General features: G+C 48.8%; 1 protein-coding gene across 3 annotated transcripts; it reads left to right on the top strand.

Annotated features, from left to right (window-relative positions):
* The first annotated feature begins 3411 nt into the window (after window positions 1–3411).
* On the top strand, window positions 3412–18392 carry TADA1 (transcriptional adaptor 1). Of its 3 annotated transcripts, XR_010729327.1 has the most exons (9): window positions 3412–3559; window positions 7515–7606; window positions 7865–7930; window positions 11392–11489; window positions 12931–13140; window positions 14374–14525; window positions 16348–16510; window positions 16943–17189; window positions 17785–18392. XR_010729327.1 is itself a non-coding variant. In XM_066261040.1 (8 exons), exons 1-8 carry the CDS (start codon window positions 3486–3488, stop codon window positions 17093–17095), a joined length of 1008 nt encoding a protein of 335 aa, XP_066117137.1. In that variant the 5' UTR covers window positions 3412–3485; the 3' UTR covers window positions 17096–18392. The 3 variants fall into 3 exon arrangements, 2 of the variants coding, with proteins under 2 accessions (XP_066117137.1, XP_066117138.1); XM_066261040.1 differs by having other exon boundaries at window positions 16943–18392; XM_066261041.1 differs by lacking the exons at window positions 3412–3559; window positions 7515–7606 and having other exon boundaries at window positions 7877–7930; window positions 12936–13140; window positions 16943–18392.
* Window positions 18393–19337: the final 945 nt, after the last annotated feature.

The raw sequence follows: 19337 nt of genomic DNA, 5'->3' as shown, positions 1-19337 counted from the left end.
CCACAGCTCTCTCTCTCTGTCCTCACTTGGCCTGTCCTCCTTGTGGGGGTAGGGGGTACTCTGTTGTCTCTGCTTGGAAGGACACCAGTCCTATAGGACCAGGGCCCCACCCTTACGACCTTATTTAACCTCGATTACTACCTCAGAGGCCTCATCTCCAAATACACTAAACACAGCCACACAAGGGCTTAACAACGTTCGAATTTGGGGGATGCCAACCTTTAGCTCATAATAGTCCCACAGAGAGTTTTCACTATACTTTCCCTTTCTCAGAAGCTTGTGGGAATTAAAGTTCCAGGATTCTGAGAAATGGAAGGCACATAAGGGTTCTGGTGAATGAAAGATACTTAAGCAACCCCAAGAACACTGAACAGGGAGCACTGTTTTGACCATGTTTTGATACCTGTGTGGTGGTAATTAATGAACATTTTTCCTGGATTTGTGAGTCTTCCAATGGAGGAACAAACATTATGGGAATGGAAGGAAGAGGCAGGATCTGTAATGCAGATAATTAGAATCTATCAACTCTACGAGACTTTTACATGATCATATTTACTTTGTCTAGTTTTTTAAAAATCTATTTAAAAAATGATCCTGTAGCAATTTCATTTTCCTTTCCCCAATTATAGGAGTAGGAATTAAGTATTGTTACAACTATAAGAATTAGAGTTAGGACCATCCACAGAATAGAGGACTCCCGTTCGGCTATGAGGGGAGACTATAGGGTAGAGCTGGACCGATAAGTAGCATCTGAGGACATGACGAGGCAGCTACCTGTGGATACAGCCCCCCCGGCCCCCCCAGGGTGTTTTGGTGCCTTGAAGGGAATCTCAGAAGGTGTTCCTCACATTCTGTTGCCACTTCTTACTCTAGGAGCCCGACAGTGAAGCCCCCCTTGGTTCTATGACCATAGTAAGAACTACGTCTGTAATAAAAAAGAGCAGATGGCCCGAAGAACTCCTAGATAGAAGGATGAAGTTAGCTCTGGGCATACATACTATCAGAAGGATTGATGGGACCCACCTGTGAACTCTTCCAAATGCAAACTATTAAATTGCATACGTTGGAAAAGGACTCCCTTCATACCTCTGGAAGCCGCCAGCCAAACAGAAAGTTGGAACACTTGGCTGAAGCCTTTGGCCCCTACTCAGAATGCAGATAAGAGCTTGCTTCAAGGTGCTGGAAACCATTTTTGTTATCACGAGGGAGGCCAAGTGTAGGAGAGATCTTTGGCACCTGGGGCAGGTGGCGATTAGAACACATGCTCCCTCACTGAGGCTGCTGCTGACATAAAGAGACCATGCTGGATAGGGACGAGGCTGCCCATGTCACCCCCCAGAAGGAGGGAAAGCCACAAGTGGGTTTTAGGAGATTCAGCCAGGACTCGTGGTTTGAAACCCAGGACTTGACTTTGCTGCCTGAGGTCACAGCCCCCATTGTCCTGAACAGTGCACCAGCCAGCTGCTGGAATCTGCGGCCGCCCCCCACGCTGGCCAGACAGAACAAGCGGGCTGGGAGCCTGGACTTCCTCCAAGGTAAGAAGCCTTCTAGCATGGCTTTTGTTTGTGTCATTCCTCATTTTTTAAAAGACTGGGTGGCTCTTGTAAAGACATCCTTTTTGTCTGTTATATGTACTCTAGTCTATCTATACCCTTTATCTTAAGACCTGTATATCAGTACGGATATACTATAGATGAGGAAGAACATTATATAGAACATTATATAGAATGCCTAAAATATTTCTAGCAGACATATATGTTGAGTGTGAGATGTTGTGGAACATAATAGAACCATACACATATACATGTATGTCCCAAATGTACCACCTAGTAAGTATTACAAATTCCACTGACCTTTATCACAGTAAGTTCAACAGGCTCACCAAAAATATCAGTATTTTAAAGTTGAATTATAAGATACCTCCCAGAAGAGCAGAGCAAACTCACATGTTTGCTGTCATCATTGAGGGGAGAAGGTCTAATGAGTCGGTGCTAATTGGTAAAGTCAATCAATGAGTTTCTGTTGTGTTCGGCAGTGGTTTCTAAATGGGTCTAAAGCACCCAAATGCCCTATCTGGAAGAAATAACAATAACAAAATCTCCAAACTGAGACATCTCACCACTCTTATCAACATTCAATCATACTGCCCAGAACACCAGTGCTTCCTAGCTTCCTAAAATACAGAATTGGGAAGAATTGATCCACCCCAGGGCCAAGATTTTATATATATACATATGTATGTAAAATAGCCACGTGAAAATAAACACTGGGATGGCTTTCAGTGATATATATTTTAAATATTTTACTTATTTATCCTAGAGAAGAGAGAGAGAGAGAGAGAGAGAAAGGGGGAGGAGCAGGAAGCATCAACTCCCATATGTGCTTTGACCAGGCAAGCCCAGGGTTTCGAACTAACAACCTCCGCGGTCCACCTCAAGGCTTTATCCACTGCTCCACCACAGGCCAGGTTTCAATGATATCTATAACCCTACATGAGGACAAGCTTTCTGCATCAAGTTCTTTACTGTATCACTTTTCTAACAGAGAGACCAGAAAGCAATCAGTCTAGCAACTAGGAAACAGGTCTGTGCACAATCTACCTGTGTGTGTGTGTGTGTGTGTGTGTGGGGGGGGTTATAGGCTGTTATTAAAATTAGGATTAAAAGGACAACATTTATGTTGTCTTATTAAGGTAAAAACCCCCACCAAGATGGCATTCACTGTTGAAGGGAGCATCTAATTCTAAATGATGGGCGGTGGGGGAGAAGTCTCAGGTAAAAGAGTTTGGGAGGGATGGTAAAACACTTTTTTTCTTTCTTTTCTTCTTACTCTCTGTGTTTCCCCCGTTTTTCACACTCACTTCACTCGCTCAGCAGAGTCTGTTCCGTGCCACAAGGCACCGCACTGCTCTGCACCTGAGCACACAGGTGAGTCAGACGCAGGTCCTGCCCGCACGGAACTTACCTTTCAGTTGGAGGAGGCCGGTAAAATGAACAAAATAATTCAATTAAATGGCATCTCCGATGATTAGGTCCCGGAGAAAAATAAAGCCGAGGAAGAGACTAAAATCGACGTTGCACTCACTCTTCCACCCGGAGGGATGAAGACACTCGTTCATGCAGCTGACAGGGCTTGGAGCCATGGGCGGAGCTCGCGAGCCAGGAGGCGGACTGAAAGGGAGGAACATGCCAGCCCAGCAGGCGGCGCTGCAGGCCCGCCGTGCACGCGGAGCGGTCACGTGACCAGTGACTTGCCGTTGGAGGGAGGGAAGCGGGCAGAGCTGGCATTGGCCCCGCCCACTTTCCCTTCGGAGAAGCGGGCGAAGCCGACAACCAAACCTACGTCTTCTGAGCGTCGGGGGGCGGAGCGGGGCGGGGTGGGCGGGATCGGGCTGGGCCTCCTGCGCAAGGCCTCCACCGCGTTGGTTTTTCGGTTGTGGGTCGCGGTGGCCAAGCGGTCTGCGGTCGGGCCAAGAGTTGGGAGCAATGGCGACCTTTGTGAGCGAGCTGGAGGCGGCCAAGAAGAACCTGAGCGAAGCCCTAGGGGACAACGTGAAACAGTAAGCCCCGGCGGCGCCGCTAGCGGCCTCCTCGCGGGGCTCCTCGACCCCGGGCCGTTCAACCGCCCGGTGTGGGCGGCCTGGCGTCGCGGGCGGCAGGGCCTCTGCACCGAGCGGGCCGCCCTGTCTCCCTTGGCACCGGGACTCTGCCCTGGGTGGGGCAGGAGGAGCGCGCTTCACGCTCCAGGCCTGCTGCTGCCTGGGTGCGGGCCCGCTGCGGGGCGCCCCTAGGAGGGCTTCCTGGAGGCGGAGGCGCCATCGGGGTGCGCCTTGGACGGCAGTTTCGGAATGCAGACAGACCCTCCGGTAGAATAATAGTAGCGGACACTTAAGTGTACTGTCTTCTCTAACCTGACAGCAGAGATGTGAGCCAGGAGCAGTTATATCCGTTTGATAGATGAGAAGAAGGGAGACCCAGAGAGGTTAGTAACTCCAACTACAAAGTCATTCACAGCAGGATTAGGGCCCTCACCTCTGCTTCCTGTCTCTGATACCCGACAGGTTGGGTGCAAAGGGCCCCAGAGGTGCCCAGCCACACTTTCACCAGGTTACAGCAGGGCATCAAGGACATCGTGGGTTCAGATGCTGAATGGGCGAGTGTTAAACTCACCATTCAGCCAAGGCTGGGGCCGGATAATACCCTAGTGACATGTTCAAATAGGTGCTTCATTTTTTGGATGACTTGGTCACATGTTACTAATTTTCTCCAGGTCTGACCCGCGTAGACTTGTCACCATCATCCTCTCCTTTGTAGAGATTGACCAGCTGTGTTCTTTGGTATTGCTCAGGAAAATAGCCACTTGGTTCTGGGTATAGAGCAAGCCACCCTAGGGACCAGGACTAGGGGACTCAGTCTTTCAACTCTGGATAGCCAGCGCTGGCTCTTGGGGTGACAAAGCTTGCCGCTGGAGAAGGTGGACAGTGTCACGTTGGCACAGCTCCCCTGCAGAGCCTTGTACAAGCTCACACACTCCTCCTGACGTGCATTTGTATGTCTGCACCTTGTAAATTTGTGATGGGGGCTTTTCAGTCATGACGTCTTTCTCACGTTTACTGACCTCTTTTGTTGGATACAACAGGTTGGGAAAAGATCTGTACTTCATTTCCTAATTGTTCCTGTCCTTTTAAAAAAGGCCTCTTAAGTGTCCACTATTGGGAAGTTATTATTCTCAGTACCGCGCGTGTGACTCTTGCCTGAGACGTGGTGACGAGCTCTAGAACTAAACAGGTTTGGTTGTTGAATGAAATGGATCTTGGGCAACCTTAGGACACCATTAAGGCTGAGATTTTTAATCCATGAAAATAATAATAATATATTGTACATGAACCCAAAGCTTTGGCTGCAACTGTGCACCTCCATGGCCAGTTACGTGCAGAGAGATCCATTGCTGAGACCCCAGAGGCTGATCAGTCAACAGGAGGAAGCTCTGGTTGGGGCTCAGTGAGGCAGAAAGGGCATTAAACCCTCTCGCTAAGAAATCTCTGCCTTTTTTTTCCTGTTAGGAACTCAAATGAGCATTAGAAAGTAAACAAGCGTGACCTGAAAGTGATTGTAAGACATGCCCTGAGTAATGCTTAATCCTCTTTTGTGAACAGGATCCACTTCCTTACGCACTGAAACAAGGGGTGTGGATGTGAAAACCCCTGTGTTTTACTCCTGTTTCTAAAATGTTGTGTTAGAAAAGGTTGGATCTTTGCTTCATCTACCAGTTAACCCAGTGGTTCTCAAAGTGTGCACCCTATGGTATTCCAGAGAAATGGGGACCAAAAAACCAACAGGATTTTTTGAGTTTAGATTTTGGGGGGACAGAGGTGTGGGGAATTGGCTGTAAGCTGACAGTCTGCCTAAGCCCCCACCTCACTTGCCTGATTAGGTTGCAAAAGGCTGTTCAGCTGTGATGCTGTATTGTTTACACTACCCTCCATGTTCCCCCGGAAAGACTGGAGGCAAGTTTCTTCTATCCTTTGTTTGGTGTCAAGTTAAGATGCTATGTATGGTGGGGGTTTTCTGCACTCAACACAAGAATAAAAAGAGAGGAATTATTCAGTGTATTGATGAGGAAATGAGAGTTTGCCTTTCAAATATATGCCCAAACATTGAAGAAATCCCTAAGACACATCAGGCTTATGTTTCTTATAAACACAAGAATGAAAATACTTAACACATTTGTGCCAGGACCGGCCGAATTTACTAAATCTTACTAAGAATGTATCTATATATATATAAAAAGATAATTTTATTGTTGGGTTTTTTTTATTTTTTTTATTTTTATTTTTTGTATTTTTCTGAAGCTGGAAACGGGGAGAGATAGTCAGACAGACTCCCGCATGCGCCCGGCCGGGATCCACCTGGCACGCCCACCAGGGGCGACCCTCTGCCCCTCTGGGGCGTCGGTCTGTTGTGACCAGAGCCACTCTAGCACCTGGGGCAGAGGCCAAGGAGCCATCCCCAGCACCCGGGCCATCTTTGCTCCAATGGAGCCTCGGCTGCGGGAGGGGAAGAGAGAGACAGAGAGGAAGGAGAGGGGGAGGGGTGGAGAAGCAGATGGGCACTTCTCCTGTGTGCCCTGGCCGGGAATCGAACCTGGGACTTCTGCACGCCAGGCCGACGCTCTACCACTGAGCCAACCGGCCAGGGTTGTTTTTTTATTTTAACCCCTCTTTTTTACGAATTCTAAAAAGCATAACTCAAAAAATGTAACATAAAAATGTTTTTTAATGTCAGAATAAATTTAATTTTGTTGTATTTATTTTATTTAATTACCATAAAAGCACGCTTGGACTTTTTTTTTCTTTAATATTTGACTAATTATTTAACATATTTCTCAGAAATTTGTATATAGTGCGCCTACAATTATTTGTAGGATTTTAAATGATCCTCAACTTCAAAAAGTTTGAGAACCACTGAATTAACCGGTTATTTTTACAATGAGCGTTTGGTTTTTTTAAATCCCGCTAAACTTCTGATATCCATTCTCCACAGGGATTTTGGTGGTGGGCTGTTTTAGACACCGACTACGTCAGCCAGTGAGATGAAAACTGGACTCCATTTGAAGGGGGAGAGGTCACCCAGAAGCAATATGAAAGACCACTCCCCAACCCATAAAACACACATTTAAAAAATATAAATCTCTCTTTTTTTTAAATTGAAGTATATAATTGACCAATAACATTAGTTTTGGGCGTATGACATGATGATTTGGTATACGTCCAGGTTGCAAAAACGATCACCTCATTAGGTCTACTTACCATCCATCACCATACCTAGTTAATACTTTTTTCTTCTTGTGATGAGAACTTTTAAGATCTCTCTTAGCTTAGCCACTTTCAGCTAGGCAATATAAGCGTCATTAGCTATAGCCAATAATACTTTTAAGTAGGCATCTTAAATGTAAGTTTCTGAAGAGGTGGTCTTTCGGGAGGTGACAGCGAGGAAGGGAAGGGAGGCTCATAGTCTGATCCTAGGACTACCTGTTGGTCCCTTTCAGGGAAGACTTTCCTTCTGTTGGTATTCTGAATGCCAGGGGTATGAGTCTGCCAGGGCAGCCGGAACAAAAAGCCACGGACCTGGGGGCTTACCCAGCAGACCTTCGTTTCTCACAGTTTTGGAGGCTGCAAGTCTGACATCATTGTGTCAGGAGGGTTGGTTTCTTTTTGGGGCCTCTGCCCGTGGCTTGTAGATGCCATTGTCTGACCCCCCTCTTTCTGACCTATCTCTTCTTACAAGGGCACCAGTCACAGTGGGTTAGGGCCCACCCCGATACTTCCATGTTAACCAATGACCTCTTTAAAGGCCCTACCTCCAAATACAGTCACATTCTGGGCTGGAGGTGGCGGGGAACTCAGCCCCTAATGCCAAGGAGTGTCCATGTCCGTCCCTGGGAGTTGGAGCAGGGACAGTGAACCCGGGAAGAAGCAGAGCCTCTGGGTCTTAATACTGGTTGTGCCTCTGCAGGTACTGGGCCAACTTAAAGTTGTGGTTCAAGCAGAAGATCAGCAAAGAGGAGTTTGACCTTGAAGCTCACAGACTCCTCACGCAGGACAATGGTAAGATAATTACCTGGGGAGTTATTTCTGTGCTCCGGAGTTTTCCAAGATTTGCAATAAGTTGAAGTATTTTCACTTAAAAAAGAAAATTGGTTTTAGGTTTTATTTTTATGTAAGGTCCCTTTAATGTGGATATTTAAAATCAAGTATAAAGAGTGGCAGAACAGGGATATGTAAAATCCTTAACACTAGACTAAAATAGTGGTCTTGCATTATAAATATTTTGTCTTTGACCTGCACCATTCTTCCCTGTTCCAGTCCACTCTCACAATGAGTTCCTCCTGGCGATTCTCACGCGGTGTCAGATTCTGGTGTCCACACCAGGTAAGGGAGCGACAGTACCGGCCGGGACGTTGGGCAGCGAAGTCCCACACTCTGGGCTTCCTGTAACAGACACTTACTCGTGTGTCTGCAAGCAAAATGCTCTTCAAAGGGCTCAGAACAAATGTTACAGTTAGGTCCACTTTCTTCTAATAGAACCTCCTTAAAGCAGGTGATCCCCCTGGACTCACGCTGCCGGTTGGTCTGACCCCCCCACCCCAGGTAGATTTTAGGTACTGAAGTCAGGAGAGGTGGGGGAGGGCTTGGCAGCAGGTGCAGGGAGGGCTGCAGGTGTGGGGAGGGAATTCCGTCAGCGGAGGGAGTGGGGGTCACAACATGTGGGGAACCTGGGCTTCCACGTGCATGCTCCCGGGAGACATTAACACCTGGAAGGTAGGTTAGCGCTGCTGCGTGTGTGTTGGGCAGATTATTGGTGGGAAACAGGGTCGTGGACGGCAGCCTGTTGGGAGGTGGGAGGGAGCTCAGTCTGTCACTTCAGCCTGAATAGGTGTTGACAGAAACACCCACCCCTGCACCCCTCAGTTTTTTGATTTAAGTGGTACAGGCCACCTCTTTCAACCGTCTTCTTTGAGTCAATTAGGCAAAAACAAACAACTGGATACATGAAACGTTTTTCCCACGATTAAACTTACTCTTGTTAAGAAATGGATGCCTCGCCCTCCTGATGTAGGTTACATTGTATTTTTTTTTTTAAAAAAAAGGTCTTGTGGTGATTGTGATGCTCCTTTATTAAAAGCCCAGGTTTATCAAGAAGTGGCTAGTCTTTTGCATCATCCCTCCCTGCTGACTTCTGTTGTGTGGCAGGGTGTTCGGGGAAGGTCTCTCGAAGCCCATTCCCTCCTCTCAGAGAAGCCCCCTTACCCTCACTGTGCCCTCACTGTACCCTCACTGCGTGGGCTCACACAGTGCCCGCTTCCTGTGTCCTGTTCAACTTAAAGAGACGTGGTCTTTAGCCAGTTGGATCATCAAGGTAGCCCACTCCATTGTATAAAACTTAACTTGGTCAGAAAGCCAACATCACAAGAATCAGGTCTTACTTCTACAGCAGGTGTATCCCGAAGTGTCACACGCACAACAGATAAGGGATGGGAAATAAAACCCCGAATGACGGAGTCGAGACCTGGGTTCAGGGTCATCTTAGAGAAAGAACTTAATGGTTGGGCAGTCTTTGCTTTAATTTATAAAATAGAGACAGTGGTATCAACCCTACGGGGTGATAAAAAAAATGCAGATATTTTAAAAAATACAAGGTGTCAAACAAATATGGAGAGGTATTAATAAGTATAGCTGGCTGATTTTAATTAACTAAAGCCTTTGATAGTCTCGAATGTTTATTACATTGGTTATTTTTAAATAAATGAAGAAATTTTTGGAATCTGACATTATTTGTCCATCAACACCTAAAACAGAGTCTCTCAAAATGAAAGTATTTACTACTGGCTTGCAACAAAGAGGTGATTTCTGTTCAACGTAAAATCTGAAAATGTAGGTCTTTGTACTTGTAACCCTTGCAAGTGGGTAGTCTTCTGTTTTTCCAAGCTGGGCAGGAAAGATGACTTCAGTAGTAATTTTTTTTTTTTGTATTTTTCTGAAGCTGGAAACAGGGAGGCAGGCAGTCAGACAGACTCCCGCATGCGCCTGACCAGGATCCACCCAGCACGCCCACAAGGGGGCGATACTCTGCCCATCTGGGGCCTCGCTCTGTCGCAACCAGAGCCACTCTAGCGCCTGGGGCAGAGGCCAAGGAGCCATCCCCAGCACCCGGGCCATCTTTTGCTCCAATGGAGCCTCGGCTGCGGGAGCGGAAGAGAGAGACAGGAAGGAGAGGGGGAGGGGTGGAGAAGCAGATGGGTGCTTTTCCTGTGTGCCCTGGCCGAGAATCGAACCCAGGACTTCCGCACGCCAGGCCGACGCTCTACCACTGAGCCAACAGGCCAGGGCAGTAGTAATTTTTGAGGGGTTGGCTGCACCAGGCTGGACTGGACACGCTCGTGTCTTAACGTTCATCATTCATCCTTCATCCGCACAACAACCTTTCAGGGAGGTATGAGCCTCTTTTTATAGATTAGGAAACAGGCTTCAGAGAAAACAAAACAAAGTAACCACGGGAGGCCCCATCCAACCAACATGTGGAGTGCTGGCTCCCAGCCAGCACCCAGCTGCTGCCCAGAGCTCTCCTTGTGCTACCACCGTTGGTCCTCACCCAAAGTCTCTCGCCACCAGACGGCAGCGTCCCCTAAGGCCCAGCTCCGTTCATTAGGAAAGATTTCTTTGGGGAGTCCTCTGAGGCTGGCTGGTCTTCCCAAGTAAGGTCCAGTTGCGGGAGACCCCTGAAGAGATGGAAGGAGGAATCTGACTTCCCAAACAGGTCTTTTTAAACTGAGGGACTTTGGAGTATTTGTTTTCAAAGATTTAAAAACTCATTCTTCCAAAAATATCAAAAAGGATATAATGTTTTGCTAGGAATGATGGGTGATTTTTTTCTTTCTTAAAAAAAAATTGAGGGAGGGGTATTTTTTCAAGTGAACTATAATGAGCTTGTATTACTTTGATTTTTTTTCTTATAGCACTAAATTATATGTTCATGTTAAAAAGAACAGCAGGAAAAAAAAAAAAGAACAGCAGAGAAGGTCTTTTAATGGGCAGCTTTTTCCCACCCTAAACCTGTTCTCGAAGACAGTTTCTTTTGTTGTTTGTCCTGGTAGGGTCTGAACAGGGCACCCTGAACTCCTGCTCGCTGCTGAGCCCATCCTGGAGGGGAGAGGTTTGTGTGGATGGCTTGAGTGTAGACCTTCCATCAGTGTTGGTCTAACGGACCCCTCCTGGTGCTCACTGCACTCACCTTCTCTAAGTCCAGACCCTTGCAGACTTCTCCCAGGAGGCTGATTCTCCAGCCTCAGCTACCAGCCTGTTCTTAGATCCCTCATATTGTTTCGCTATCCTGGGTCGTGGCCAGCACGTGTCCGCTCTGGGGGTCAGCGCCTTCACAGCCTACCCTGAAAATCTGCTGTGATCTCATCTTGTCTCACACTCATTGTCCTTGTCATCTCCCTCTTGTGTGTGCCTGCGTGCTCCATACTCTCCTCTGTTAGCACGTTAGTGGGGTCCCGAGGGAGAGAGGCGAGTCCACGCACTCCACTCACCATCGCGGACCGGAGAATCCCATTCTGATTTTACAGAACTGCTGCCACTGCTGAGCCAACAGTAGCAAGCAGCATGCAGAACAGGCCAGTCCTAAAAGCACAGCCTGGTTCCAGCTGGAAAAAAAGCGGAGGGAGTTTATGGTTCTGTTTAGAGAATAGAAAGAGAAGATCTGACTTTAAGTATCATTTGTTTACATTATGTGAGCGTTCCTTATTTTTTTTTAGCCCCAAATGAAGACAGACCGAGCAGTTATCAGTTGTTATTATTTTCTCTGATGGTCACTATTTTGTGTCTCTTAGAGGGTGCTGGTTCGTTGCCCTGGACTGGGGGCTCTGCAGCCAAACCTGGAAAACCGAAGGGAAGGAAGAAGCTCTCTTCTGTCCGTCAGAAATTTGATGTAGGTTGTTCTTCAGTAGATCCTGATAATGGCTGGTTTATGTTTTTAAATGAAATTGTTACCGGTAATAGAGTTGAGAAAAACGGGGGCATCATATGGGGGGGAGATATATTCCCTTTTGTGAAGTTGGTGAAGGTGTTCAAAGCTTGTGGCTCCCAGGTGCCTGAATTTTTATAATTCTGGTTTGTTACTGCGTAAGTAGTAATGTTATCATTAGTACCTCATGGCTTTTCAATGATTCAAGAGCTAGGCCTGTGTTCTTTCTCCTCTGAGATATTTTTCTGGAGTGACTTCTGTTTTCTGTTCTGCGGGTCCTGGAGGCCTGTGGTCCTCTGCCAGGAGCCTGGCAGTGCCCGGCTGGGCCTGGCCTTGGAGACCAGCAGCGAAGGCGCAGGCGGCATTTGGCTGTAAGATTTGTACACACTGCAGTAACTTGTTCTTTCCAGGCTAGTTCTAAGGAACCAAGTTTCTCAGAAGTATCCCATCTGTAGATTTTGACTGAGTATCGATAGTTTTATGGTTTAACAGCAACAAACATTCATTTCTACCTTGGCTATACGTTTTATATCAATGACACTCAGTCTGGAGGGCATTGGTATCCCCGGGGGGGGGCTTCCTCAGTTCAGAAACAGACGTGGTCGATGTAAAATGCAGTCTTTTGCCTGGAAAATGGAAAAAACAAGTGTTGCTTTTGTAAAAGGCGAAAGCTTTATACAGAGCATCAACAAGTGTTGCTTTTGTGATACAGACATCCAACATATTTCACTGTGAAACGTATGTCAGGCTTAAGCAAAAGCTACACAGGCACAGATGTCCTGCCGGTGAAGGAGACTGACCGGGCTCCCGGAGTCTCCCCACGGGAATGCTCAAGTGTTATGAGCAGGAGTTGGGGGTGGGGGGTGGGGAGGAGCAAACATGATTCTAAATAGTTACTATGACTGTGTCTTGTGAGGATTCTGGGGTGAGGATTCTTAAGCAGAAGATAATAGTAACTTAAAGTAGTTACACTGTTGCATGGGTCAGGCCAGCTTCTTGGGGCTTACCTGAAGGATTGGTTATATACATACTTACACTTTCAGAACCTGCTTGCTTCAAGGACACTGAACACGCTCTGACTTGTTTGGAAATAGTTTTAAACCTCCCCCCTCAGCGCTATTTTTAGCACAGAGCACTATCTGCTGTCACGCGGAGATGGTAATCATCAGCATGAACCACCATGCGTGCTCCCGTCTCTCCCCTTCACCTGCATCTCACGTGGCATGTGTGAATCTGGGGCTGTTTGCCCGGGACAAGTTGCCCTTTTTGTTTTAACTCCTGTGGTATGGTCTCGGTGGCCGGACTCCGTGGGCCGTTGGACCCAGTGTGTCGGTTCCCCAGTACGTTGGCGTCTCTTGGTCCCTCACCACTGTAATGAATAATTTTGAAGAGTTTTCTCACCCAGCACAGATTCCAGCCTCAGAACCCCCTGTCAGGAGCACAGCAGTTTGTGGCAAAGGATCCCCAAGATGATGATGACCTAAAACTGTGTTCCCACACAATGATGCTGCCCACGCGGGGTCAGCTGGAAGGCAGGATGATTGTCACAGCCTACGAGCACGGCTTGGACAACGTCACTGAGGAGGCAGTGTCGGCCGTGGTCTATGCGGTTGAGGTGGGTTTGCTGGCCGCAGAAAGTTGGTACAGGTTGCATGTGACGAGAGTGTGTTTGTGAGACTGTGTGTGTGTGTGAGTGTTGTTGGGAAGTTGCTCAAGATCCCAGATGTCGCTCTGACCTCAGAATTGTCAACAATTGCATTGTTTTCTTCTGAGGGAGAAACGTGTCACATTCCAAACACATGCCTCCACTTAAGAGACAGAGCTTTCAGAAGGGTTCCTTATGTTTGAGTCGATGTGTAATTTGTCGACAAGGGAACAGTTTTTTAAGGGGAAAAAGTTAAGATCGAGAATCCTAAAGGTGAACATCACGGGGTGTTGCCGTGTTCTGTATCTGGAGAGCGTTGGACTTGGGTCTGTGCGGTGGGGTTCTCGCCTCAGCCCGTTTCCGTCTGTCCACTCGGTGGTTCCATTCTATCATCAGACAGAATCCACACGGGGGTCTGGAGGGCACAGGGGCTCTCTGGGGGAGGGGGGGCGGGGCCCCTTTCCTCAGCTGTACCTCAGAGACTGTAGGTTACAAAACAGTAAATGAATCCTGCATGTGGAAAGTATACACTGGACCGTCCAGTCCTGAGGTGAGATGGTCGTACTGGTGTAACTGAAACCCTGTCCCTGTCTGACCCTATTAGTAACGGAGGGCCAGGACACGGTCTGTTGTAAAATGTCCAACCCTCTCTTGTGCACCTGGCTGTCATGAAGGTGAAGAGATACCAAATACCTAACTTTTTGTTTATGTCCTATATGTCTGTTTATGTGGCTTCTTGGAGAGCCAAGGTTCTTTTCCTGGGAGGACTTCAGGGGACTGGGCACTAGACCCAGTAAATCCCAGCTCTTGAAACTTTTTGTCCCATTTTAAAACACGTTTCAAGGTGGGCGGCCTCTTAAAAAAAAAAGTATTCACTGAGTTCTGTGCTTTTATTTAAAGCTAGCTGAGCATTTTTGAGAGGAGCCAATTTAGAGATATAAAACTTTGTACAACAAATTTCACGTAGAACAAGCTCATCTTCAAAAGAACAGAATAGAAACAGTGCCCCCCCCCCCATCCCTGCGTCCTAGCCTGGCCTGGTCTGGCTCTGCTCTGCAGTGAGCATCTGCTTGGTCCCACACAGGCCAGCCTGTTCCCCACCTTCGTCCACTAAAATGCCTGTGAACGTGACTGGGTCAATGGAAGTTCTAGGACTTGCTTTTAAATGGACTTTGTGCTATATTTTCCTCCTCGTTTTTGCAGAACCACCTCAAAGATATCCTGGCATCGGTCGTGTCGAGAAGGAAAGCTTACCGGTTACGCGACGGTCACTTTAAATACGCCTTCGGCAGCAACGTGACCCCGCAGCCATACCTGAAGAACAGCGTCGTGGTGTACAACAACCTCATAGAAAGGTATTGGAACAGACCTGTCCCTGCCAGGTGGTACCACGGCTCTGAGTCATGGACCACTGTGAGGTATCGGGGTCTGCGTTTCTGTCATTCCCGGGGACCTGGAGTGTGGCCCAGCCTCCTTTCCTGCATCGTCTCCTGGCATGGTCACTAGCCAATTGCTGACTCTTTCTATTAGAAACTGGCCGCTGTCTGTGGTGTGACTATGTGTCCCCTGCTTTCTGAGGCTCCCACGTGGGCAGCCCCTGCTCGGTGGTGGAGGGCCCGGCCCTCCGTCAGCCGTGTGGCCCATGATTGTTGGGTCAGGGCTGGGTTTTCTGATGGCGGGAGGATGGTGCTCCAGCAGACCTTCTCTCACTTCTGTAGCTGTAGCTGATAGTGGCCCGTGCTGGGCGTCACCGCACAGCTGGGGGTGACCGCTGTGCAGACTGAGGTCCCCAGGACCTTTCTGACACCCCGAGTCTCCCTTGTGTGAGCTGATGTGATTACCTGCGACCATGCACAGTCTGGTCCTACCTGGACAGTTTCCCAAAAAACTGTCCCAATTATAAGCCTCTTGGAAAGAAAAATCGGATTATCCTCGTGGTGACTGAAGTGACTGCATTTGTCCAAGTGCTGGACTTTGTATCTGATTACAGTGACAGGGACACAAGCTCCAAGCAGACAGTGTCATGGGGAAGTTCCAGCAAGAGTGATGAAGGTGAAAGATGACAGGACAGTCAGGGTGCGGGGTGGGGTAGGGGGCTGAGCCATGGGAGGAAACCAGGTAGACCCCCACGGGGCCGGGCCTTGCCAGCGCCCACTTCCCGCCCCCGAGGACCCTGACCGCCGGCTCACGCTGAAGGGCAACTCCCTGCACCAGGCTCAGCGTTCGGGTTACACAGGGGACGAGTCACATTCTCGGTTTCTTGCAGGCCTATCTGTTTGGGATCATCTGTTCTCATCTGTAAGTCATTCTAGAGAACAAACAACCAAAAAGAGGGCTCCTTGTGGTGGCGAATTCCCTGGACAGCGTCCCTGACCTGCCAGGTGTCCGTGCGGCCTTCTCCCCGGCGGCCAGTCGCCCGGGGCTCCTGCTGGGGTGGCAAGTGTTTCTGGAACAGGGCCGCCTTTGTCCAAGGCCGCACTGGCTCAGGACACGAGCCCCGGGCTGTGTCTCCTGTGTGTAGTGCTCTGCGTCACCTCCTCCGCGTGGCTTTGCCTCCTGTGTGTTCTTTAGTCACACAGGTTCTGTCCTCTGTGTTAGGGTGCAGAAATTATGCCCAACTTCCTGCCGATTATGTCTGGGTCCTGACTGGGGATGTTGGGGACATGGCTGGAGCTGGGTCCTTTGCCCTACTCTGCGTTTCGCCCGTGGCCGCCTTTGTGTGGAGCCCTGCTTTCCGGCATGTCGTTGGTGGTCCTGTTGGTTCCAGGAAGGAGCGTCCACCTTCCTCTCCACCTCGGTGTCCTTGTTCATTTTCTTTGCATTAAGATCTTGTTACGCTTTAAGATCTAACCTTTCCACTGGACGCTCTAAGGGCTGGAACAATTTTGGCTGGGAGTCCTGAGCCAAAATTGAACACTGGGGAGGGAGAAGGGGGGAGGTAAATACATAGTTGCTCTACATTTCTGTTTCCCCGCTGGGCCCGACAGATGGGCCGCCTTTAAAAATGAGAATTTCAGTCACTTCAGGTCTGCGCTAGCTGGAAAATGACTGGGTTCCGACTTCCCCTGAAGATCTCTGGAAGGCGACGCCGTGTTCCGGCAACCCGCTCCCACTCCGCTCCCCCCAGCTGTCCCCCCTGGGCGGCCAGCGCCATGTCCTAACACACTCTGTTTCCAGCCCTCCAGCCTGTTCTGCACCCTACGCAGGCCAGAACCCCACTTCCCACCTGCACCCCGACGAGGCCGAGCAGCAGGCCGCGCTCCTGCTGGCCTGCTCTGGGAACACCCTGCCCAGGTCCCTGCCTCCCGTGAACATGTACGACCTGTTCGAAGCTTTGCAGGTAACTCCTGGCTCCTTACGGGGTTCCCCTAGATTTACGGCCAGGCTCGTGGTTTCCCCAGGTCTGCAGAGGTGTTCAGTTAACTCTCCCGCTTCCTGGCTGTTTCGCAGTTTGGATTGTTTGCATGAAATCCTTCATCCTACTTTCTTTCCAAATCCTGGGCCCAACAGTCCTTTCTAATTCCTCTCTGCAACCTCCCCAAAGAGAGAATGAATGGGGGGGGGACACGACCTTGTTCCCTTATTCCTAGTTCAGAACAGTATTTCCTGTTTTCTGGTCAGCTGGTCTGGGGTTTGTTAGGTTCTCTGGATTTTAAAGCTCATATAGGTTTCTGTGTCTTCTGTGTGCACGTCCTCTTGATCTAACCTTTTTCATGTTGGGAAAATTGGGACCCTGGAGTGTAACTGGAAACGTGCTCCTGTCTGGCCACAGGTGCACAGGGAAGTCATCCCCACCCACACCGTGTATGCCCTCAACATCGAGAGGGTCATCACCAAGCTCTGGCACCCCAACCACGAGGAGCTGCAGCAGGACAAGATTCACAGGCAGCGCCTGGCCGCCAAGGAGGGCCTTCTCCTCTGCTGAGCCTCAGCGCAGGGGTGGGCCCTACGCAGACGCCACGACGGGGGTCATGGGGCACGTGCTCCTGGGGTCCAACTTCAGGACTGAAGCGGACAGTGTAAATATAACCTTTCCTATGGAAACGTGACATGAGGAATTCTGTGTTGCTACTGTGAAGCCACTCATAGGAACCCAACTTTGATAGGGACTATCGTGTCTGTGTGTGTGTGTACGTGTCCCCATTCGCATGGGCACTGGCAGCACTTCCCAGGAGAGGGGACGCTCGGGCCCCTAAGGCTCAGTGTCCTCTGGTCTGTGTGTCAGGTAGTGACATCCTAGACAGGGAAGCTCTCATGGCTCCATCCCCATGACCTGCAGGACATCTGTGTTTGGTGACGTCAAGTGTTCTGTACCTGCCCCTCTTCTGGGAGAACTGGGCTCTCGGGATTTGGTTGAAATAACCTACACAGTGTTAAGAATCAGATACCTCCTCTAGTGACCAGCTTTTTCAACAGATGTAGGCAGCACCCTGACTCCTTACCACTCTGTATATGGTGTGTCCCAGAAGTGCTGTACTATTAGACGAAAACATCGCAACAAAATGCCTAGAATGTAATTAACCTTATAAAATGTTTCCTCCTAACCCAAGTTTCCTGCATATAGTTAACACGCCCAAAGACTCTGATTGACAGGTTCATTTATTATTCCTACAGGATGTTTCAAAACCTTCACCTGGACATGTTGCATCTCTACTTGGTAATTCCCCTATTCCCTTGAAATATTTGTTTCTATCCTTTTGGGTGATTAAAAAAAAAAGTGAGACTAACTTACATTTGGCATTGTTACCGATAACCAAGTTTATTATTTTATTAGAGATGTGTTATTTTTTACTCAAGAGGTAGTGTTGGTGGTATATAGTTGACCTGAGCCACGTGGGTATTATTAGGGGCACCAACCCCCAATGCAGTTGGAAATTCACATATAACTTGTTGACTCCTCAAAACTTAGCTGTCCCTCAGTATCCGTGGGGGACTAGTTCCAGGATCTCCCCCAGATACGAAAATCCGCAGACACTTGTCCCTCGAACCATAACATGTAGATCTGTCTGTGTCCTCCCAGCCATGATCTGAAACAGGACAGGTATTTATCGAGAAAAGTCCGTTGTTAATGTGGCCTGCACAGCTGAAACCCACGTTCCAAGGTCAGCCATATTAGATGGGGTCTCTGTAGGTTTAGTAACATAGGTATGAATGTGTACAAATGGGTACCTGGGTCTGTGTTTTTGATTCTGTAACTTAAACGTGACAAATAAAACCTTTTGAGACAACTGTTTGCTTATTTAACATATAAGGGACCTGTTTAGTGGGTGCCTTCTACAGAAACACAGAAACCCCCACGTGACGAGACCTCAGCAAGACATCTCAGAAGAACGTTCTAAATGAGAAAGATGAAAAAGGTTCCCACTCAAGTCTGCCCCCTCTTCTGTGATCTGTAGATTAAATAAGACAAAAAAAGAAAACAGTGGAGTTTCAGCTGCTGGCACAAGCCTGAAAAGCCCTTTAAGCTTTCAAATGAGCTGACACTCGAGTGTGTAGGGTTTGGAAGCACTTGAACCAGTACAGACCAGACGTAGTGGTTGTTTTGTACGCGCACCGGGGCCTCAGCATCGAATGAGGTCTGTGCGTTCTGCGGACACAGAGGCGGGCCCACTGTAAGGGCAGGTTCCAAATCCAAACAGAAAGTTTCTTCCCTGTTCTCTAGGACCCAGCCTAAGTCCCTGCAGTCACCTGTTCTGGTGGGACCACAGGACCTCAGAGGACTCCCCTGGCCTCCTATTTTGGGCCTGCACTCGCAGGGTACAAAGGTAGGAAGAATTAATGATGCTGAGGATGGTTTTCAAGAGCCCTTGAAAGAGGCCAGAGCACGTCTGCTCCCCCAGAGGCTGCTGGGACCCTGAGCACTTCTGACCAACCATCCTCTGGGAAAATGTTTCAGGGAGGGAGAACGGTGTGAGAAACCTGGTGATTTATTTCAGACTTAGAACAAAGCTGGTATTTCCCTGCAGGAATCTCCATAGTGGTCCTTTAGCTGCAGGTTCCCTCAGGCCCCCTTGTTTTATCCCAGCCGCCCCCTGCCGCGTGCCGGCCTGGCACAGTCCCCTCCACCCCCTGCCGTGCTCGCCAAGCAGAGTTCTAACACGGTGGCATCTGAGCCAGGACAGAGACAGATCGAGGGGGATCAGCTCCCCTCCCCGTGCAGTGCCAGG

The sequence above is a fragment of the Saccopteryx bilineata genome, chromosome 2, assembly GCF_036850765.1.
Source record: "Saccopteryx bilineata isolate mSacBil1 chromosome 2, mSacBil1_pri_phased_curated, whole genome shotgun sequence".
Classification (NCBI taxonomy): Eukaryota; Metazoa; Chordata; class Mammalia; order Chiroptera; family Emballonuridae; genus Saccopteryx; species Saccopteryx bilineata.
This window is presented reverse-complemented; position numbering and strand designations above follow the sequence as displayed.